Source organism: Oncorhynchus nerka, linkage group LG22, assembly GCF_034236695.1.
Source record: "Oncorhynchus nerka isolate Pitt River linkage group LG22, Oner_Uvic_2.0, whole genome shotgun sequence".
Lineage (NCBI taxonomy): Eukaryota > Metazoa > Chordata > Actinopteri > Salmoniformes > Salmonidae > Oncorhynchus > Oncorhynchus nerka.
The window spans coordinates 52,866,526-52,891,200 of NC_088417.1; the positions used below are offsets into that span (position 1 = coordinate 52,866,526).

At 41.9% G+C, this 24,675-nt stretch overlaps 1 protein-coding gene across 1 annotated transcript in view; it reads right to left on the minus strand.

Moving 5' to 3' along the window:
* Window positions 1-1,670: 1,670 nt before the first annotated feature.
* Window positions 1,671-24,675, minus strand: part of LOC115105319 (POU domain, class 2, transcription factor 3-like) — a 28,081-nt gene continuing 5,076 nt past the window's right edge. Inside the window, exons 3-13 of the mRNA XM_029627240.2 lie at window positions 21,038-21,054; window positions 20,066-20,167; window positions 19,087-19,198; window positions 18,780-18,868; window positions 13,403-13,579; window positions 12,523-12,664; window positions 12,250-12,383; window positions 11,640-11,804; window positions 10,750-10,792; window positions 4,616-4,727; window positions 1,671-4,459 (exon numbers count right to left, since the gene is read on the minus strand). Coding sequence (XP_029483100.1) covers window positions 4,417-4,459; window positions 4,616-4,727; window positions 10,750-10,792; window positions 11,640-11,804; window positions 12,250-12,383; window positions 12,523-12,664; window positions 13,403-13,579; window positions 18,780-18,868; window positions 19,087-19,198; window positions 20,066-20,167; window positions 21,038-21,054 — 1,136 coding nt within the window. The 3' untranslated portion in view covers window positions 1,671-4,416. The remainder of the gene's footprint in view (window positions 4,460-4,615; window positions 4,728-10,749; window positions 10,793-11,639; window positions 11,805-12,249; window positions 12,384-12,522; window positions 12,665-13,402; window positions 13,580-18,779; window positions 18,869-19,086; window positions 19,199-20,065; window positions 20,168-21,037; window positions 21,055-24,675) is intronic.

Sequence of the window (24,675 nt, forward strand, 5' to 3'; positions counted from 1 at the left end):
CAAGTGTTTTTTTTACTGGGTGACTTTTACTTGAATCATTTTCTATTAAGGTATCTTTACTTTTTATCAAGTATGACAATTGAGTACTTTTTCCACCACTGCATAGCCTACATACGGTACCTTTATCCTTTTCTCTCCACAAGCATCATAACCTGTAATCCAGATCTGCAACAACAAATGTATGCCATCTTCAGCCTCCATATGTGTTGCTATTACCTTTCTGATCTGCCTCAAAGTCAGTCCAAAAAGGCCTGGCACATTTAAAATGGATTGCATGTTCACTTTTTCACTGCAATAAAATGTCAAGGAAGCCTACCACAATCAATTAGTCCCCTAACTAGTCTAAATCCCTTCCCCTTGGTTCTCAAGCAGCTTTAGCCTCTTATGAGATTAGTTGATTTCCTCCAATTATATAGCCTGGCTGTAGACCAAGCAAGTGATATAAGGCACTACAGTTACTCTCTCCTCGAAATACTACATGCAACAGTCTCTATGACTGTAACTGTGAGGATAATAGAATTGAGTGAAATATAGGCTAGCCTTGGACATTGTAGTGACTATAGGCTCAGCCAGGTCGCCCGTGATACAAGTCAGTATTCGATATCCATCCATGTTTGAGGTTGTTGGGAGAAGATGTGGAAAACGGCGGCTAGGGGCAACAGTGAGTGCTGTTACGTTAAAGTGGGGTTCAGTTGTGCTAGGGTGTTGTGGACGGGATGGTGGATGAACATCTGCCTCTGATTCCAAAGGTTGAAAGTTTGAATCCAGCAATATAGTCATTGCATTCTAGCAATATGGGTGTCACGACTTCCGCCAAAGTCTGTCCCTCTCCTTGTTTGGGCGGCGTTCGGCGGTCGACGTCACCGACCTTCTAGCCATCGCCGATCCACTTTTAATTTTCCATTGATTTTGTCTTGTCTTCCATCACACCTGGTTCCAATTCCATCAATTACATGTTGTGTATTTAACCCTCTGTTCCCCATGTTTGAGGTTGTTGGGAGAAGATGTGGAAAACGGCCACTAGGGGCAATAGTGAGTGCTGTTACCTTAGATTGGGGTTCGGTTGTGCTAGGGTGTTGTGGACGGGGTGGTGGATGAACATCTGCCTCTGATTCCAATGGTTGAAAGTTTGAATCCAGCAATATAAATGTAATTTTTGTTTTAAGCCTATCCAAAAAGTTAACCTGATAGCATTTGAAGACAGGTAGCCTCAAAATACAGACTGAATCATGCAAATGAGCAACAGTGCTGAATTCAGTCTGGATTTCAAGGTGACAAGCATTACAAGCCTGGCAATTAAAGGCAAGTCAAGTGTGCAGGGTCTACAAGCATCATAACACATTCTTGGAAACTAGTGTTTCCATGTTTGATTAGGCCCAGGCCTCCTAATTTCTCGTTGGGACTGAGTTACTTACCCTTAGAGTTATGAAACAGACAGGTGACAAATGGCCTCTTTACACTATACTACTTTGATGATCCAAACTAGGTCCAGGAGAGATACAGTACTTGTGAAGTGTAAAGAGACGGATCTAGATTCGGAGTTGGGAGACATCTACACCACATACCCCCCTCTGATGGGTAAAGTGTAAAGACAATAGCTGTCCCACACCACATGTCCCTGCAAGAATGACCTCAACTACCCACGCCCAAGAGACTCCACTAAAACTAGCTACAATGTAACAAAGTGTGTTTAATGAAAGTAATAAACTGTAACAATGTATGAATTGGACCATTGATAGATCACACTGAAACACATTGCAGATTTTAAAGTGTGATGTACTTCTGAAACATTCCTTAAAAAATACTAGTGCTGATTTTTTTTATGTTAATCATTTCATTTTTCTAAAGTTCTGGCCCCTCTAATATTTAATAATTTCACAACCTAAATATATTTGCAAACATTATATATACAAATACAAACAATAGACAACATCATTATGTAAGATTGCTGTATTTTACTATGTACACCTTCACACAATTATTGTCACACCTGAACCCCTGATGAATAACAAAGAAAATATCCAAATTAACCTCACTGTACCCAATACGATAACACTTTACTTGACACCCAGGGTCATAACACATGATGACATGATCATAACCATGTCATGATATGTCATAACAGCTGACATAACTTGTCATAATAGGATCACAACACTGTCATGACACAAATTTAGACCTGTTGTGAAATATATTACGTTATTTTATGGCTGGTTATGACACCTACATAAGAGTGTCAAAACCCACAAAACTACCACACCAGGCAAAACATTCCATTACACCACAGCCTACTTGTTTGTGTTATATAACATTTTCTGAAATGTACCATATTAAATTAGCATTGTAACTGTGCACACATTGATGTCAAACATGCACCTACCCCAATGCTCTGTTTCTAATGACTGGGATGAACACAGAAACAGATTTCAGGAGCACGAGAAGACTATTTTTGACTGATGACAGATGTAAGGGCATGTATGTGATAGGCCTATCTTGCTTATATAATTATGATGGTCATACTGCTTCTTGGTAGTGTCATAAAGTGTATTTTCTTAGTCCAAGTAAAGTGACACAGTATAGTCATAATGTTTCTTGACAGTGTCATAAGTGTATTTTCTTAGTCCATGTGACACAGGGTGGTTATAATGGTTTATGACTGTGTCAAAAAGTATATTTTCTAGTTAGTAGAAAATGATAGAAAATGATTTAAAATAGTTATTTAAAATAAGATGGGGGGGAAACATGACTGTAAAGAATTCCTAACAAAAATAAAGGACGAAGGACAAACTTTCAAATGAAAGGAAACTTCTTGGCAGGGACAAAACATTTTGAATAGGTGTCATAACCAGCCATAAAATAACGCAATATATGCCACAACAGGTGTAAATATATGGGTCATGACAAGTGTTAAGACCATGTTATGTCAGGTGTTATGACATATTACGATATGGTTATGACTGTGTCATAACTTATTATGACGCTGGGTGTCAAGTAAAGTGTTACTAAACAAAACAATGTTCATGGGCAGCTCAACTGAATCCAACATATACAACTGTATAGGCTACATGCATTTTCCCGTGGTCAAATACATTTTAATTTTTTTGAACCTTTATTTAATAAAGGCCATTTAAAAATGTTTGCCTACTTCAGTCTTTAACTCGAATACCGTTTTGTTTTTCCAGGTTTCGGATTTCCCCATTTTTTTCTGGTTTATCCCAGGTTTTCAAATAGAAAAAACGAAAAAAAAATATTTTCTGTGTTCACAACAATGCTTAAACCACATCAGGGGACGACTTTTGAGGTCTAGGAAAAATCTAAGAAATGTCGTTTTTTTTGTGTGTAGTTGCCCTTTATTTCAGTGAGCATGCCCTGCACTGTTCTTTGGTGAGCAGATTTTCTGTAGTGCAGTAAGCACATACACTACCGTTCAAAAGTTTGGGGTCATTTAGAAATGTCCTTGTTTTTGAAAGAAATCTAACATTTTTGGTTCACTAAAATAACATCAAATTGATCAGAAATACAGTGTGGACATTGTTAATGTTGTAAATGACTATTGTAGCTGGAAGGCGTAAAGAGGCCCATCAGCAACCATCACTCATGTGTTCCAATGGCACGTTGTGTTAGCTAATCCAAGTTTATAATTTTAAAAGGCTAATTAATCATTAGAAAACCCTTTTGCAATTATGTTAGCACACCTGAAAACTGTTGTTCTGATTAAAGAAGTAATAAAACTGGCCTCTTAGACTAGTTGAGTATCTGGAGCATCAGCATTTGTGGGTTTGATTACAGGCTCAAAATGGCCAGAAACATAGATCTTTCTTCTGAAACTCGTCAGTCTATTCTTGTTCTGAGAAATGAAGGCTATTCCATACGATAAATTGCCAAGAAACTGAGGATCTCGTACAACGCTGTGTACTACTCCCTTCACAGAACAAAAATGTGATTTTAAACCTAACCCTAACTTATGAAGGCCAAGTTTAATGTGTTGGTCCACCAGACCTTCTGCGCATTTGGGCAGAAGTGTTTGAGGTTAGGAGTAATGTGACTAACATGACATCACTTTAGAGCCTTATGCCATGCTTCAGCACAACATGTCACCCTTTTATAAAGCACATGTTTATATCATATTCGACATAGCGGGTTATGGCAGCTGACATTGGTGATTATGTCACATAGTTAGGCCACATTTATGAACCCTTTATAAACCATGAAATACAGTTAAAGATACTTTGCAACACATTTATGTAGTGCTTATGAAGGCATCATGAAGCTTCTATAATTTTAACATAATTTAAAGCGGGACCAAGTATTGTATATGACATTTGACAATATGTGTGTTTGATGGATTGTATCCATTTCTGTTTCCCTTCATTGACATCGGTAGTTTTAGTTCTCTTCCACAACAGGCAGGATTTCTCAGTGGTGATAGGGCATAGGGTTCCATGTGCGATACCACGACCTGAAACGTAAACATAACAGATTCATCGCTCATCTGTACAATGCCATGTTGCCATTACAGCACTAGAATAATCTTCTGTGTGTCTCTAAAATGACACCATATTCCCTATGTATTGCACTACCTTTGCTTGGATGTGGTGAGAGGTGAGTCCCTTACCCTGGTGAGCTGAAGGATTGGTTGACCTGGGAGGTCAAAGCAGGGGAGCCAGACGAGAGTGTGCCGAGCGAAGGCCCATGACTAGGACTATTAGGAGAGGGACTCGATGACACTAGAGCACAAATGAATAAACTCAATTTAACATGCACACTCACTTCACAAGAAAGCTTGAGACTTTATACAGTGAGTTTCATATGGATGAAGGTTTTACAGGTTAGATTTCTCAGACAGTGTGGATTTCACACAAATGTCTTCATGCCCTTCACTTTTACAGGTCTTAAGTAGTACAGACTACGGTGGGGTCCAAAATGACTGATACCTTTGATAAAGATGAGCAATAATGACTGTATAAAATGAATGATTCAAGTACTGAGCTATATTGTATGCTGAAACACATTTATACTAATACAATTGCTCAGAGAAAGAGATTTTGTTTAACAAGTAATCAAAAAAAAATCTTTAAAAGGTCAGGATAAACATTATTGACACCCCTAATGATTCTTATAAATAAAGTAGTCAAAAGTTCAGTGTTTGGTCCCATATTCCTTGGACGCAATGACTACATCAAGCTTTGTGACTCTAAAAACTTGTTGGATGCATTTTCAGTTAGTTTTGGTTGTGTTTCAGATTATTTTGTACCCAATAAATATGAATGGTAAATAATGTATTATATTATTTTGGAGTCACCTTTATTGTAAATAATGAATAGGATAGATTTCTAAACACTTATACATTAATGTGGATGCTACCATGATTATGGATAATCCTAAATGATTTGTTAATAATGGTGAGTGAGAAAGTTAGAGAGTCAAAGATCATACACATGCTAACCTCCCCTGTCATTGGTAACAGTGAGAATTTAGCATGTCTTGGGGGTATGATCTTTGACCCTCTAACTTTCTCACTAGATGTAGTCATTGCATTCTAGCAATATGGGTGTCCCAACTTCCGCCAAAGTCGGTCACTCTCCTTGTTCGGGCGGCGTTCGGCGGTTGACGTCACCGACCTTTTGCCATCGCCGATCCACTTTTCATTTTCCATTGATTTTGTCTTGTCTTCCATCACACCTGGTTCCAATTCCATCAATTACATGTTGTGTATTTAACTCTCGGTTTTAACCCCATGTCCTTGTCCGTAATTGTTTGTTGTAGTGCTTGTGCACATTATGCTGGTGTGTACTGGGTTTTGTTTGACCCATTTATTGTATTGATTCTGTTCAGGGTGGTTTATGATTATTAAACTCAACCGTTGTGATTCAGTTTCCGCTCTCCTGCGCCTGACTTCTCTGCCGCCAGTAGCATCGCATTACAATGGGACCAAATACTACATTTTGTCATAAATTAAAGTACCGTAATTTCTGGACTGTTAAGCGCACCTGAATATAAGCCGCACCCACTGAATTTAAAAAATATATATGTATTTTGTAGATAAATAAGCCGCACGGCTTGTTACAAAAATTAATAGGCCTTTAAACGAAACACGGCTTGTAACAAAAATAAATAGGCTTCAACATCGGTGGAAGCTTTTCTCCCGATGCCGTGCAGCTCAGAACACAGGTGAAGTGCGTTTTTTCATGCCCAGTTGTTTTCAGCGTGACGGATGATTCGCTATTCCTGTTGACAGCCCGAGTGAGAGGCAGGTCAAACGTCAGAGGAACCTCATCCATATTTATGATGTCGTGCGGGCCGATGGAATGCTCCGCTATCTTTGCATCAGTGAATTTGCGGAAGTTTGAAACTTTTTCCCTGTAGTCGGGAGGGAGCTGCTGACACAGACTCGTCCGTACCCTGATGGACAGGCCTTTACGTCTCATAAATCTTAGACACCACGATGGTCCACCTCCAAAATCCTCAAACTTCATTGCGGTGGCGATTGTTTCAGTCGGATCTGCACAGTTGAAACACCTCGGCCGTCTGCTCTCTGTGTGTTGACCCAGTCTTCAAGCTCATTTTCTAGTTCGGGCCATCTGCTTTTCTTCCCTCTGAATGCTTTTGTTGTCTTTTTTGCACTGAGTCAGTTCCTCACGCTGCTGTTTCCAACGTCTTATCATCTACTCATTAAGGCCAAGCTCCCGTGCAGCAGCTCTATTTCCTTTTCCAACAGCTAGATCGATCGCCTTCAACTTGAAAGCTGCATCATATGCATTTCTCTGTGTCTTTGCCATGATGAGGGTGACAAAATGACTACCGTAATCAGAATGATGGGAAGTTTGAGCGCACTCGATTTACGTCACATTATGTGACGGTGCTCAGTTTTTTGGCGGCATGAATCTTGTGAAAGCGGGAAAAATCCATAAATTAGCTGCGTCATTGTATAAGCCGGGAGGTTCAAAGCGTGGGAAAAAAGTAGCGGCTTATAGTCCGGAAATTACAGTAGTCTAATTTTTAGGGGTGTCAATAATGTTGACCCCTACCTTACGGAGAAAAAAAGATTACTTGTTACAGAAAATCTCATTCTGTCACGAATCCCGCTGAAGGTGGTTCCTCTTCCTGTTCGGGCGGCGCTCGTCGCTCGTCGTCGCCGGTCTACAAGCTGCCACCGATCCCCTTTTCTGTTTCAGTTAGTTTTGTCTGATTTGTTTGGGTTTTGATTTGGGCTATTTAACCAGGTATGCCCGCCTGCTTTTGTGTAGGCTTGTTTTTCTGTTCACGTGGTATGTATTCTCGTGGACTATTTTTTAAGTGACGCACCTTAGTGTTTGGCGTTACCGTTACTTGTTGTTCTGGATTAAAAGATCACGATTTAACTACCTCTGCTCTCTGCTCCTGACTTCTCCACCCACTACTCCTAGAAGCCGTGACACATTCTCTGAGCAATTGTATTAGTATAAAATAATATAATCTCTTCATTTTAGGGGCCAGGGGTTCCTTCTCCAACTGGACCTATACCTGGCCACCATCCACCGAGCTCCGTCAGGCCGTGAGAGGTTGTCCGCCAACGTCTCGTGCCTCACCGGGGAAGCCCTGGAGTGGGCCAACGCCGTATGGAGAGAGGGAGATGCGGCGTTAAACCAGTTTGAGGAGTTCACCTGCCGTTTCCGGGCAGTCTTCGACCACCCGCCCTACGGTCGAGCGGCGGGTGAGCTCCTCTTCCATCTGAGGCAGGAGACGAGGAGCGCCCAGGAGTTCGACCCTGGAGTTTAGGACCCTGGCTGCCGGCACGGGATGGAACAACAGGGCCCTGATCGACCATTACCGCTGCAGTCTGTGAGAGGATGTCCGTCAGGAGTTTGCATGCAGAGACACCACCCTTAGGTTTGACCAGCTGGTGGACATGTCTATCCGGCTGGACAACCTGCTGGCTACCCGCGGACGTTCAGATCGGGGTCTGGTGGTTCCATCCCCCCGCACCCCCTCTCCGATACCTATGGAGCTGGGAGGGGCGGTGCGCAGGGAGAACGGAGGGGGTTCCAGCTCGTGCACCATCTGTGGCCGCAGAGGTCACACTGCCGGGGATCGAGGTAACAGACATCGAGGTAACAGGCAGGGCGCTCTGGCGTCACCCCAGGTGAGCAGGCACCATTCTCACCCAGAGCCCTCTGTTGCCCATATGTTTGTCTATGTTACTTTTTCTGAGTTTTCCCAGCATTCCCAGCATATCGTCGATTCAGGCGCGGCTGGGAACTTTATAGATTGAGTGTTCGCCTATAGTTTAGGAATCCCATTGTTCCCGTGGTTGTGCCCTTCCCCGTTCATGCCTTAGATAGTCGACCATTAGGGTCAATTTTGATCAGGGAGGCCACCGCTCCTCTGGGCATGGTGACGCAGGGGAGAGGGACAATGAGAGAATTAATCTCTCCTTATTGACTCTCCTGTGTTTCCCGTGGTGCTAGGCCTACCCTGGTTAGTTTGTCATGACCCCACTATTTCTTGACCACAGAAGGCTCTCACGGGGTGGTCGCAGGAGTGCTCGGGGAGGTGTTTAGGGATTTCCTTTGGGGCGACTATGGTGGAAGGTCCAGACCAGGTCTCCACCGTGAGCAATCCCCCTGAATATGCAGATTTGGCTCTCGCCTTCTCTAAAAAGAAGGCGATTCAATTACTACCCCATAGACGGGGCGATTGTGCGATAAATCTGCTGGTAGACGCTGCACTTCCCAGGAGTCACGTGTATCCCCTCTCACAGGCGGAGACGGAGGCTATGGAAACATATGTCTCCGAATCCCTGCGTCAGGGGTACATTCGGTCCTCCACTTCACCCGTCTCCTCAAGTTTATTTTTGTGAAGAAGGAGAGAGGTCTACGCCCGTGTATTGACTATCGGGGTCTGAATCAGATCACTGTGAGGTATAGCTACCCGCTACCACTCATAGCCACAGTGATTGAGTCAATGCACGGGGCACGCTTCTTCACCAAACTAGATCTCAGGAGCGCTTACAACCTGGTGCGTATCCGAGAGGGAGACGAGTGAAAGACGGCTTTCAGTACCACCACAGGGCATTATGAGTACCTCGTCATGCCGTACGGGTTGATGAATGCACCATCAGTCTTCCAAGCCTTTGTAGACGAGATTTTCAGGGACCTGCACGGGAAGGGTGTAGTGGTGTATATAGATGACATTCTGAGGGGGCTACACACCCTTTTCTCATCTGGACTGACCACCGCAATCTGGAGAACATCCAGGCAGCGAGGAGACTGAACCCTCGCCAGGCAAGGTGGGCCATGTTTTTCATCTGTTTTGTGTTTACCCTGTCCTACATACCAGGCTCCCAGAACTTGAAGGCAGACGCATTGTCCCGGCTGTATGACACAGAGGAGCGGCCCATGGATCCCACTCCCATACTCCCCGCCTCCTGCCTGGTGGCGCCGTGTGGGAGTTGGACACGGACATTGAGCAGGCGTTACTTGCAGAGCTCGCTGCCGTCCAGTGTCCCGCTGGGCGTCTGTACGTCCCGTCTGCTGTTCATGACCGGTTAATCTATTGGGCCCACACGTCACCCTCCTCTGGTCATCCTGGGATCTGTCGGGCAGTGCGCTGTTTGAGCTGGAGGTACTGGTGGCCTACCTTGGCTAGGACGTGAGGGTTTATGTTTCCACCTGCTCAGTGTGTGCCCAGTGTAAGGCTCCTAGGCACCTGCCCAGAGGTAAGCTACACCCCTTACCCGTTCCACAGCGGCCTTGGTCGCACCTGTCGACCAAGGCCAAGTTCATGGAACGTCTGGGGGTCTCGATCAGCCTTACTTCAGGTTTTCACCCCGAGAGTAATGGGCAGGTGGAGAGAGTGAACCAGGATGTGGGTAGGTTTCTGCGGTCCTATTGCCAGGACTGGCCCGGGGGAGTGGGCAGCTTACGTGCCCTGGGCCGAGATGGCACAGAATTCGCTCCGCCACTCCGCTACTCCGCCACTCCTCCACTAATCTCTCTCCCTTCTAGTGCGTACTGGGGTACCAGTATGCACGACTGTTTCAGACGACTGTTTCAGGCACGCGGAGGAGTCCGTGTCTACCTTCAGCAGGCCGTGACGCGCCAAAAGAAGAACGCAGATCGCCACCGCACTGAGACCCCGGGACCGTGTCTGGCTCTGGACCCGAAACCTGCCCCTCCGCCTGCCCTGCTGGAAGCTGGGTCCGTGGTTTGTCTTCCATCACACCTGGTTCCAATTCCATCAATTCCATCAATGTTGTGTATTTAACCCCCTGTTCCCCCCCCCCCCATGTCCTTGTCCGTAATTGTTTGTTGTAGTGCTTGTGCACATTATGCTGGTGTGTACTGGGTTTTGTTTGACCCGTTTATTGTATTGATTCTGTTTACGGTGGTTTATGGTTATTAAACGGTGTAAATCAGTTTCCGCTCTCCTGCGCCTGGGCCAGTCGCATCGCATTACAATGGGACCTAATACTACATTTTGTCATAAATTAAAGTAGTCTAATTTTTAGGGGTGTCAATAATTTTGACCCCTAACTTTTTGAGAAAAAAATATTACTTGTTACAGAAAATCTCCTTTTCTGAGCAATTGAATTAGTATAAAATAATATAATCTCTTCATTTTTTGGAGCATACAATATAGCCTTTCAATTATTTATTTGATACAGTCGTTATTGCTCATCTTTATCAAGGGTGTCAACCATTTTGGACCCCACTGTATATGAAGTTGTCTTAAATACAGATTATATGAAGTGCATATGGTGACACTTGCCTCCTCCTGAAGCAAGAGGGCTGTATGATCTGGACGTGGAGGCCTGAAACAGAGTGTTACATGAAGGCTAGTGGGGAAAAAATAAGACAATGTACTGAAAATGTTGTAGTGTACATAATGCATTACTATTACACTACTCTTTTATTACACAAATCTTATCATATACCAGTGAAGAGCGAAAGCCCCTAAAAAGCAACTTCTCGTTTTGAAAACGGCCTACGTGCTATCGATAGGAGTCAGAAAAATGTATTCTAGTGTCAAAATGGACACTATTAAAATATTATAATGTTGGTCATCCAAAACTGAAATTTGCGAGGTTATAGGAAAAGAAAGGTATGTCACGGAATGAAGGGTACCTTCAACCCTGCCCATATGCCCACAGCTGGAAGCACCCAAGTAATAATCCATTTTGAGTGCAGCTGCACGTAACCCAATCATAATGCCCATGATATCCCTATGGGTCTTGTTAGGGACCATCAGTAAATTACACAATGTACATGAGACAATATTTTAAAAGGTTAATAGCTCAAAATTTCAATGACTTAAAAACCTCAAAACAACTATAAACTGTAAAAATTCATATAAAAATATTGAAAGCATTTACAATGTGTAATTTATTGATGGCCCCCAACTAAAATCAACTTTGCCACAGTGGCACACCAGCCACGCTAATTGGCAAAAGCAATAGCTTGACTGGACAACTTCTTAATGACCAAGGCGAAAAATGTGGCCAAATCAGAAAGTTCAGCCCCCCTTAAAAATATATAGGCTTTCAAATTGACTTGAAAATATAGAGCTACTGTACATATTCCTAGCTGGCCACTTTACTATCAGGAAAAAAACATACAACATTTTCCCAAAACATTATCACTAAGAGATTTAAAGCTAACCATTCTGGGGTTGAAGTTATGTGATTTCATGGGTGAGGGGGACACAGGGCAGTAGATCCTCTTTTCCTTCTGTCTACGGTTACAGAACCACACCCGCACCACCTCCTTCTCCATAGACAGCTGCTCTGAAATCAGCGTGATCTCCTCCGAGTTAGGCTTGGGGTTCTGAATAGAAACATGGGTATAATGGTATTACTGTAGATGCTATTAGCATCTATGAACCTTTATAATGCCTTATGATATGGCATATAATATGTAGCTGCTCTGATATAATTGTGATCTTCTCTGAGTTGTGCTTAGGGTTCTGAAAATAAACCTTGGTAGATAACTGTAAAGCCTGCAAGTACAATGCTTATGACTTATTATAAGCATGAATGAGCTTCTATAATATCTTATTAATAAGCCATATCATATGTATCAACATTGCAACTAACTTTGAAATGGGTGCTATGTAGTCACTCAAGTGCCACAACAATGTGCACGAAGGTGGATTGTTTTGCTCCCTGCATGAAGTGTTTTTAAATACAAATTATATCAACAGTTCCTAAATGATGTATTTATGGTTGGAAGTGCAGGGGACAATGTTAGGGGATAGACAGAGTTAACTCACGTCAAGAAAGCGTTTCTCCAGGGTGAACTTGATGTTGGTTTCAATGCTTGTTCTCTTTTTCCTTTTCCTTCCATAGCCTTCCATCAGGGGGGGTAGAGAGGCAACGTTGGCCATAGAGTCAGAGGGAGAATTCTCTGATGTGGAAAGAGATAGTGAACATGATTTAAAAGGATTTTTTTGAGCCAATAAAACAAAATAAATATCCCCTCGGCATAGAAATCAACAGTACAAGTGTGTAAAGACATCAGCAAAATATGTTATACACTATAGTACCTGCGTCGCTCAGCCACTTCTCCAGTAGCGGCTTCAACTTGCACATATTTTTGAAGCTCAGGTTGAGTGCCTCGAAGCGGGAGATGGTAGTCTGACTGAAGTCATTCCCATACAGTTTCCCCATATCCAGGCCTACATCACCCTGGAACACACACAGGATATATTTGAATCTGATTATGGCAAACTTTCAAATAATAATGTTATCTCTTTGAAGTGGTTTGACTACAGAAAACATGTCACTTCACTACTGTCTTTGCACTGTGTGTGTTACAACTATTTACAAGTGAGCAAGTACACCAAGTACAGAAGTTAGGTGGCATAACAATAATCAGAGTGAGGCAGTAGCTTCAAATCCCAGGGCTGACAGGAACATTTGACTTTCCCATGACTTATGCCATGTTTATATGATATCTGAGTGAGTGACTAACAAAAAGAGTTCAGGGCCCATTGGCATGTGCCTTGCATTCCCGGTCAGTAATTCAGCCAGAATTACTACAATATTTAGATAATTGGCTAGACTAACTTACCTAGAAATCTATCAAATGTTAGCTGACGTGGGCTTATTGAGTGACTGACAGTGACTGACATAACAAGAGGAAAACATTTGATGCACCATCAAATTTCGAAATTGCACGTTGTGTATTCTACAATACTAACTAACAATAAGTTGAGACCCCCACTGACTTCCTAAAAATAAAACCACATTTTATTGAATTTTTGGGGGTTTGGCTGTGGGGCCCGAAGAGGCTACTTATTTTGCTTACGCCTAGAAACGGCACTGCCGGTATGTGTGGTGTCCGGGGCATAGGGAAAATAACAAGATAGCAAAAATACAAATAAAGCTATATTGTATTTTGAGCCAGTGGTCCTCAGTCTGTACCTGGGTGAAGCCCAGTTTGATGCGTCTCTGTTTGAAGGCCTTGGCAAACTGTTCAAGCTCCTCTAGGTCGCTGGGATCGTCCTGCTGGAGGGCCCCGATGTGTTTGGGGACCTGCAGGTGGGACATGTCCACGTGTCCTTCCATGGACGACGACGTCAGGCCCGACCGACTCATGGCCTTTAAGGAGGAGAAAAAGGGTTAAATGGATGATAGAACGTGTTGTGTATGTGTTCAGCTATGTGAACATTTTAGCAGTGTTAGAAACCTTGTTCATATGGAAATGTAACATGTTTTTGTGATATGCAAATGTTCTCTTCATATTTCCTCATTACTACACCGAGTGTACAAAACAGTAGGAACATCTGTTCATTCCATGACAAAGACTGCAAGATGAATCCAGGTGAAAGCTATGATCCCTTATTGAGGTCACCTTTTAATTCCACTTCAATCAGTGTAGATGAAGGGGAGGAGACAGGTTAAAGAAGGATTTTTAATGCTTGAGACAATTGAGACATGGATTGTGTATGTGTGTGTCATGACGTTGCCCTTTTTGGGTACAGCAAGCCCATCCCCCCTCTCCCTGCCTTCCCCTTTCCTCCTTCAACTATGCTGCTGTGGTCAGAGAGAGGTCGTAAATTCCTGAGGATCTCCTCATGGCCACACAGTACAGAGAGAGAGTGAAGTTTCATAGAGAACAAAGGAATTTCTTCCACCTCACAGAACTCGAGGTCCGAACAAATTTCATGTTCCAGAGAAGGTATAAAAGATCGGTAAAGAATCCAGCTACGAACTGGTCCGTTTGTTACAACTTGGGGAAGCTCATGTGAGACGGTGTGGCCACATTACCATAACACTGTTTATATAATAGCCTCAGATATGAGGTTTACATCTAATTGTTGTATAAGATGAATGAGTGAGTATGATACTGTTTACAAAATTTTACAATGTGATTTTGGACTGTTTAATGAAGGAAATGCCAATTCCCTTTTGAGTTTAACTGAATCAGAGGACCGCCCCTGAGCCCAGTTAGGGTCAGGCATCCTGGGACAGCCCCTTTTCTGCAATTCCGAATAAAACCCAACTTTGAGAAATTATCACCAGACCATGTTTTTCTCAATCACGGGAGTATAAAGGTTGTAGACCATTGCTGAATCTTTTAACCATACCTCGTGGTTAAACTCTTAGACTATCGATACCGACAGAATAAGAACAAGTCTTTGATATTAATTACTAGTCTGCAGCTAGGAATTCGGTATCATTGAACGCGAAGAACGACAACTGCTGAAACATCCATTCTATAACAAATTAATGAATGTCACTTTGAACTATCCCCTCTAACCAAGACAGCGAGAGAGAGCCAGAGAGAGAGAGGACAAAACTCTCCAACAGAAACAAACTTTTCAACAGCGATCAAGACGACACACTGAACGTAAATATATATATTGATTGCAATTGTTCCCGAATGAGTGAGTGTTCATGTGCAAAGGATTAGCATTTAAATTGTTATAATTATCACTCTAGTGACTTCTCAGCTGACTCCCCCTTTTGTCCACCAAGCCGCGATGCCGGTTTAGGCCACTAGGGCACATTTCCTATCATTTCTTGTAACCATATTTACTTTGTTGTTTTGTTTATGCATTTCTGTAAATTACTTAGTTAGTAATAAATAAATTATTTAAGACAATTTATGTATGTATGACTCATAGTGAAGACTGGGTTCTTGCAGATAACCAACAATTTACGACGTTTGGAATGAGACTAACGTGAGGTAAAGTAAATAATTAATTAATCAGAAGACAATGGATCAGATATGAAAATATCTGAAAGGTTATATTGGGAAATTATAACCTTGTAAACAGAATATTTTCCTTGGTGCCCCAACTTCCTAGTTAATTACGGTTACATGATTAATCAGTCTAATCGTGTAATACTAATTACAGAGAATCTTTGATAAAACTAAGTCTTCAATTTAATGATAGTAAAGACACAACATGTGCCATTCAGAGGGTGAATGGGCAAGACACAGTATTTAAGTAGGTGCCGGGCACACTGGTTTGACGCTGCTAGGTTTTTCACACTCAACAGTTTCTTGTGTGTATCAAGAAAGGTCCACCACCCAAAGGACATCCAGCCAACTTGACACCACTGTGGGAAGCATTGGAGTCAACATGGGCCAGCATCCCTGTGGAACGCTTTCGACACCTTGTAGAGTCCATGCCCTGACGAATTGAGGCTGAGGGGAAAAGGGGTGGCCAGCCCGCTCATTAGGCACGATTAGGTGTCCACCTATGGCGGCAAATTGACGAGGGCGGCATTTTCTGAGCTAAACTTAGCAAGACGCACCTCCAACAACACATAAAACCTCACCTAGGCCTAATTCTGCCCCTTAACAATTACAATTTCTCTCAAGCAATGGCATAAGAGCTTTTTATTTTAATTTTATTTTTATTTCACCTTTATTTAACCAGGTAGGCTAGTTGAGAACAAGTTCTCATTTGCAACTGCGACCTGGCCAAGATAAAGCATAGCAGTGTGAACAGACAACACAGAGTTACACATGGAGTAAACAATTAACAAGTCAATAATACAGTAGAAAAAAGGAGAGTCTATATACATTGTGTGCAAAAGGCATGAGGAGGTAGGCGAATAATTACAATTTTGCAGATTAACACTGGAGTGATAAATGATCAGATGGTCATATACAGGTAGAGATATTGGTGTGCAAAAGAGCAGAAAATAAAATAAATAAAAACAGTATGGGGATGAGGTAGGTAAAAATGGGTGGGCTATTTACCGATGGACTATGTACAGCGGCAGCGATCGGTTAGCTGCTCAGATAGCAGATGTTTGAAGTTGGTGAGGGAGATAAAAGTCTCCAACTTCAGCGATTTTTGAAATTCGTTCCAGTCACAGGCAGCAGAGAACTGGAACGAAAGGCGGCCAAAAAAAGTGTTGGCTTTAGGGATGATCAGTGAGATACACCTGCTGGAGCGCGTGTTACTATCGTGACCAGTGAACTGCGATAAGGCGGAGCTTTACCTAGCATGGACTTGTAGATGACCTGGAGCCAGTGGGTCTGGCGACGAATATGTAGCGAGGGCCAGCCGACTAGAGCATACAGGTCGCAGTGGTGGGTGGAATAAGGTGCTTTAGTGACAAAACGGATGGCACTGTGATAAACTGCATCCAGTTTGCTGAGTAGAGTGTTGGAAGCAATTTTGTAGATGACATCGCCGAAGTCGATGTTTAGCTGCCATGTGATAAGCAGTGCCCACTTTGTCAAAGGCAGGGCACAAAATTTTTAGCTTGTCCATTCCCAGCGTGCCTCTCCAGGGTGCTGTTGGAGAGATGCATCGCTGCGGCGCTCCACCAACAAATGTAACATAAATCTGTCACGTTCTGACCTTAATTTCCTTTGTTTTGTATTTATTTAGTATGGTCAGGGTGTGAGTTGGGTGGGTTGTCTATGTTTGTTTTTCTAGGTTTTGGGAATTTCTATGTTTCGGCCTAGTATGGTTCTCAATCAGAGGCAGGTGTCATTAGTTGTCTCTGATTGAGAATCATACTTAGGTAGCCTGGGTTTCACTGTGTGTTTGTGGGTGATTGTTTCCGTGTCTGTGTTTGTTCGCCACACGGTACTGTTTCGGTTTTGTTCACGTTTATTGTTTTGTATTCATTGAGTGTTCAGTTTATGTTTTTAAATAAACAACCATGGACACTTACCACGCCGCATCTTGGTCCGATCCTTGCTACACCTCCTCTTCAGACGAAGAGGAGGAAAACCCTTACAAAATCATGTAGCACGTATAGGATATAGTAGAAAGAGTATGTGGCCTTTTCTGTAGCCTACAGGCTTGAGATAAAATGTATGACAATGTAATGAGACTGACACTTTGTACATCATGCGCACCCAATCAAATAAAAAAGGCACTGTCGTGTTAACAAACAACATATCCAAAAACCAGGACAGGTCAAAGTAAAATGGAAAATATGTCATGGACATTCACAACTGTTGTACAGGATCTTTGCATAATTGTCATGATTAGTGCTTTCAGGTTTGTATCCGTACATTTCTGACAAGCTGATCATAGCAGAAAAATAAAATATTTATGCATTTCCCACTGTGTGAACACATTGCAAATAGTCACATCCATTAGTCACAGGAATCAGGACTAATAAAGTGAATGCAATGACCTGTTTTACAAATGGTGGGCCTATCACATGGAAGGGCATATATAAAATTCCATTGCGGTCTTTTTTGTAAAACTTGCGGACTCCTTTACCGCAGTCAACGTGAGTAAAACATTTAAACGTATTAACCCTCGCAAGGCTGCCGGCCTAGACGGCATCCTTAGCCGCGTCCTCAGAGCATGTGCAGACCAGCTGGCTGGTGTGTTTACGGACATATTCAATCAATCCCTATCCCAGTCTGCTGTTCCCACATGCTTCAAGAGGGCCACCATTGTTCCTGTTCCCAAGAAAGCTAAGGTAACTGAGCTAAACGACTATTGCCCTGTAGCACTCACTTCCGTCATCATGAAGTGCTTTGAGAGACTAGTCAAGGATCATATCACCTCCACCCTACCTGATACCCTAGACCCACTCCAATTTGCTTACCGCCCAAATAGGTCCACAGACGAAGCAATCGCAATCACACTGCACACTGCCCTAACCCATCTGGACAAGAGGAATACCTATGTAAGAATGCTGTTCATCGATTACAGCTCAGCATTTAATTACTTAGTACCCTCCAAACTCATCTTTATGCTCGAGACCCTGGGTCTCGACCCCGCCCTGTGCAACTGGCCGTATTTTCAAAATCCGGAAAATAAATATTTCCTACCGTTATTCAGAACCAAAAATGAACCTGATTTAAATGACCGGAAAATACGTATTTTTCCATGTCTGGAAAAGATGCCTTTTCAACTTACTGGAAAATATGTATTTTAAACGAGCGGAAAATATGTATTTTCACATTTCATTCAGAACCTAAATTTAAACTAACTTCACAATCTGGAAAAAGCATATTTTAAATGTCTTTTAAACGTAATTTTGCTTACTGGGACTATTCTAGTTTTGCGGGGTGGCATTTTTTGGTCTCGACAAAAATGGCAAGGACCGGCCCTGAACTCAATATTAGGAAGGTGTTCTTAATGTTTTGTCCACTCAGTGTATATCTGACTGATGTCAGTGAAAGTTCCATGATACTGTAAGACCTTATCCCTCTCATGGTATGTCCTGTAAACAGATCATTCGGTTATCAAGTTCAAGGATCCGGATGCATAACCTGTATTGTTGCCCTTTAATCTACTCAGCAAATGTGATCACTTGACTTACAGCTAATAATGTCAACTGGTGTAAGAGGTATGATTTTTACCTGAGGTGTTAGTGCTAACCCAGGCTGATGCTGGAGGAGACCTGACTGGCTCTGGGTGGGAAAGTTGTGCAGGTTCTGCTGCAGAAGTGCTACACAGGGGCAAAAAATTGTTATTGATACAATTTGTTTAGAGAAGTATCATAGATATTGTAAACTTCCCATATTTTTCAGAAATCCTCGTTGAAGGATTCCCAGTTGGAGGATTCCCTCCCTGCTTATTCTCGCCTGGTTTTCGGAGTCCTCAAACTGGTATACTGTATCTGGAAAAACTGGGAACTGTGGGAAAGTTTACATGATACATGTTTACCTTGATGCCCCGTATGTTGTGTCTGAGAGAGGAGGAAGGAGGAGGGGGATGAGAGGTGGTGAGAGCCTGACATAAGCACCAGCTGCGGCATGGTGTGGAGGGAGGGGAGCTCCTGTGGAAACAGAAATACTTTCTTAGATTTTTCATTTATTTAATATTTATTTATCCAGATGAGTCTCGTTTAGATAAAATATATTTTGCAAGGGAGACCTGGATGTAAACCAAAAAACAACCAACAAAATGCATTCCTTTACAGAATGACTATTTCCTCCTATTCTTAGAAAATGATCAATAATCATAGCTTTACGTGACATTAAACATGTGGCAGTATATACAGTGCCTTTAGAAGGTATTCACGCCCCTGGACTTTGTCCCGAATTTTGTTGTTTTACAAAGTGGGATTAAAATGGATGTAATTGGAATCTACACAATATACTCTGTAATGTCAAATTCAAACATTTGTAAAACATGAATGAAAATTAAACACCTATATATCTTGATTAGATAAGTATTCAACCCCCTGAGTCAATATGTGTTAAATTCACCTTCACCTTTGATTACAGCTTTGTCTTTCTGGGTAGGTGTCTAAGAGCTTTGCCCACCCGGATTGTATAACATTTGCTTATTATAATTTGTTTAATTCTCCAAGCTCTGCCAAGTTGGTTGTTGATCATTGCTAGGCAGCCATTGACTTGCCATAGATTTTCAAGGTTATTTAAGCCAACACTTGAATCCATTTTAAATTCAGGCTGTAACACTACAAAATATGAAAAAGTAAAGGGGTGTGAATACTTTCTGAAGGCACTGTATCAAGCGTAATAGAGTAGGAGTGCTGATCTAGGATCAGGTCCCCCCCAGTATATATAATCATATATATTATGATTTAAAAGGTAAAACTGATCCTAGGGAAGCACTCATATTTTAAGACACTAGATACATATGGCCCCTGATCTACTGAGACACAAGATGTGTGACCTACCACTGACAGCTGGCTTGCTTGGACTCCAGGTATTGGGGATCCTTGTGCCGGGTGACATGTTTTGTGTGCATGGAGAGAGTCGTTGAGGTTCTCTGTTTTAATCTGTGAACCAATCACATGACAGTATTACTCACTTTCCTACTTCCTGCTGTCTGATGTTGACATTGTCTTTAGAAGAATAACAGTCCATTAACACTGTCTTGTCTTTTCAATGGAAATCTGCATATCAATTGTGTATGACCATTTGACATGGAACAACCAGGCTGACATTTGGCCTATGTTGTCATAGATCACAGTGTGTGTGTCTGTCTCTCTGTCTATGTGTGTGTATGTGTATCTCTGTCTGTGCGTGTGCGTGTGTGTGTGTGGACCGGTTGGGTTAGGCTGCTGGACTTGTTTAACAAGATACAAACTGTGATAAACACAACTCCCCTCAGGCAGTGCAGTATGCAAATGTCTCACCGGGGCTCAATGCAGTTTCTGTAACCCCCAGGACTAAAACAATAAACCTCTAACAATCTCCCAATGCCAATTGGAAATACATAGTTTACGAATAACTTATAGGCAATAGGTTATAATAATAGAAAGACATTTTGAGGTATATAAACAGTTGTGTGAAAAATCTGATGATCTTAGTTTAACTGTCCAGCAGTCTATTCAGTTCCTGTAATACGATAGTAGAAGTTCTTATGACATTATTTACACTGTCTTTCGTACATTACTTTCAGTTTGGACTGACATCACAATCAATGTTTTTCTTATAAAATCGTACAAGTACCAATTGTCTCAAGACATATGGCATGAAGTAAAAACCTTTCAAGTTTTTCTATATCGAATAAATTGCAAACATGGATTTCCTGTAACGTCCTACTATAAATCTGTTCTCAGACGGAAAGTAGCTCCCACTTGAATGAATTCCCATTTATGGAGATTTAATCAGAAGTTAGAATTAAATGTGTTTTCTATACTCACTTGTCTTTGTTCAATGTCTGCAGGAGAAAGTAAATATCAAATATTAGACAGCCAAATATCACAATGCCCTTCCTAGCATATTAGGGCTACACTAGGTTAAACTACCTTTAGTTTCTAAGAATAGGCCTACACATGAAGTAGCGCTCTGGATAACAGCATGGCTCAGGGATGGGCAAATGGCGGTCCTCTCCACCCTATGGCAAAAATGTGTAGAATTGCAGCAAAATGTCTTTAAAAGTACAAAATGTTTTCTTCTTTCCATGGCAAAATTGCAGGATATCTCGCCACTGTTAAGTGGGGTCCTAAAAGGTTTTGCTCGCAAGGTGGGGGGGACCCAACTCAACTAAATTTCACTTAGGGCCTCCAAAAGACTAGGGCCAGCTCTCACTGCATGTGTGGGTATGGATGTGGGTACGCAGACCCGCAAGCTACTGCGGCCCCTGATTATGAGTTCAGGTTTTTTTGTAGCCCCCAACCCCATCAAAGTTGCCCATCACTGGTATGTGTCACGCCCTGGTCTTAGTATTTTGTGTTTTCTTTATTATTTTGGTCTGGCCAGGGTGTGACATGGGTTTATTATGTGGTGTGTTTTGTCTTGGGGTTTTTGTAGGTATTGGGATTGTGGTATAGTGGGGTTGTCTAGAAAAGTCTATGGTTGCCTGAAGTGGTTCTCAATCAGAGGCAGGTGTTTATCGTTGTCTCTGATTGGGAACCATATTTAGGCAGCCATATTCTTTGAGTGTTTTGTGGGTGATTGTTCCTGTCTCTGTGTTTGTTTGCACCAGATAGGCTGTTTAGGTTTTCACGTTACGTTTGTTGTTTTGTATTATTTGTGTTTTCATCTTTATTAAAGATGTATACAAATAACCACGCTGCATTTTGGTCCTCCTCACTTTATCCAGAAGAAAACTGTAACAGTATGGATGGTTTTTCAGAATTAAGCTACAAGAGGGAATACTAAGCAAATCATTAAATCCTTTCTAATAACTTTCATGAATAAGGCATTATAAATGCTTGTATATAATGCTATATATATATAAACTTCAGACGGGCCTCGCTTAAGCAGGGGGACACGTCTGGCACTGCAGGATTTGAGTCCCTGGCGGCGTTGTGTGTTACTGATGGTAGGCTTTGTTACTTTGGTCCCAGTTCTCTGCAGGTCATTCACTAGGTCCCCCCGTGTGGTTCTGGGATTTTTGCTCACCGCTCTTGTGATAATTTTGACCCCACGGGGTGAGATCTTGCGTGGAGCCCCAGATCGAGGGAGATTATCAGTGGTCTTGTATGTCTTCCATTTCCTAATAATTGCTCCCACAGTTGATTTCTTCAAACCAAGCTGCTTACCAATTGCAGATTCAGTCTTCCCAGCCTGGTGCAGGTCTACAATTTAGTTTTTGGTGTCCTTTGACAGCTCTTTGGTCTTGGCCATAGTAGATTTTGGAGTGTGACTGTTTGAGGTTGTTGACAGGTATATTTTATACTGATAACAAGTTCAAACAAGTGCCATTAATACAGGTAATGAGTGGAGGACAGAGGAGCCTCTTAAAGAAGACGTTACAGGTCTGTGAGAGCCAGAAATCTTGCTTGTTTGTAGGTGACCAAATACTTATTTTCCACCATAATTTGCAAATAAATTAATTAAAAATCCTACAATGTGAGTATCTGGATTTTTTTCTTCTCATTTTGTCTGTCATAGTTGAAGTGTACCTATGATGAAAATTACAGGCCTCTCTCATCTTTTTAAGTGGGAGAACTTGCAAAATTGGTGGCTGACTAAATACTTTTTTGCCCCACTGTATATATATATATATATACAGTGCCTTGCGAAAGTATTCGGCCCCCTTGAACTTTGCGACCTTTTGCCACATTTCAGGCTTCAAACATTAAGATATAAAACTGTATTTTTTTGTGAAGAATCAACAACAAGTGGGACACAATCATGAAGTGGAACGATATATATTGGATATTTCAAACTTTTTTAACAAATCAAAAACTGAAACATTGGGCGTGCAAAATTATTCAGCCCCTTTACTTTCAGTGCAGCAAACTCTCTCCAGAAGTTCAGTGAGGATCTCTGAATGATCCAATGTTGACCTAAATGACTAATGATGATAAATACAATCCACCTGTGTGTAATCAAGTCTCCGTATAAATGCACCTGCATTGTGATAGTCTCAGAGGTCCGTTAAAAGCGCAGAGAGCATCATGAAGAACATGGAACACACCAGGCAGGTCCGAGATACTGTTGTGAAGACGTTTAAAGCCGGATTTGGATACAAAAAGATTTCCCAAGCTTTAAACATCCCAAGGAGCACTGTGCAAGCGATACTATTGAAATGGAAGGAGTATCAGACCACTGCAAATCTACCAAGACCTGGCCGTCCCTCTAAACTTTCAGCTCATACAAGGAGAAGACTGATCAGAGATGCAGCCAAGAGGCCCATGATCACTCTGGATGAACTGCAGAGATCTACAGCTGAGGTGGGAGACTCTGTCCATAGGACAACAATCAGTCGTATATTGCAAAAATCTGGCCTTTATGGAAGAGTGGCAAGAAGAAAGCCTTTTCTTAAAGATATCCATAAAAAGTGTCTTTTAAAGTTTGCCACAAGCCACCTGGGAAACACACCAAACATGTGGAAGAAGGTGCTCTGGTCAGATGAAACCAAAATTGAACTTTTTGGCAACAATGCAAAACGTTATGTTTGGCGTAAAAAGCAACACAGCTCATCACCCTGAACACACCATCCCCACTGTCAAACATGGTGGTGGCAGCATCATGGTTTGGGCCTGCTTTTCTTCAGCAGGGACAGGGAAGATGGTTAAAATTGATAGGAAGATGGATGGAGCCAAATACAGGACCATTCTGGAAGAAAACCTGATGGAGTCTGCAAAAGACCTGAGACTGGGACGGAGATTTGTCTTCCAACAAGACAATGATCCAAAACATAAAGCAAAATCTACAATGGAATGGTTCAAAAATAAACATATCCAGGTGTTAGAATGGCCAAGTCAAAGTCCAGACCTGAATCAAATCGAGAATCTGTGGAAAGAACTGAAAACTGCTGTTCACAAATGCTCTCCATCCAACCTCACTGAGCTTGAGCTGTTTTGCAAGGAGGAATGGGAAAAAATGTATCTCGATGTGCAAAACTGATAGAGACATACCCCAAGCGACTTACAGCTGTAATCGCAGCAAAAGGTGGCGCTACAAAGTATTAACTTAAGGGGGCTGAATAATTTTGCAAGCCCAATTTTTCAGTTTTTGATTTGTTAAAAAAGTTTGAAATATCCAATAAATGTCGTTCCACTTCATGATTGTGTCCCACTTGTTGTTGATTCTTCACAAAAAAATACAGTTTTATATCTTTATGTTTGAAGCCTGAAATGTGGCAAAAGGTCGCAAAGTTCAAGGGGGCCGAATACTTTCGCAAGGCACTGTATATATAATGCTTGTTCATAATGCTTTATAAACTAGAATACTTTTTTATAAACGTTTATAAATTGTTACGCTCGTAACACTTGTAATTATTTATAAATTTTTACAAATGAGGTACTTGTTTATTTAAAATAATTTATGAATGCTATTTCATGACATTTATTATAACGTGTTATAATAAACAACACACAGAGACACC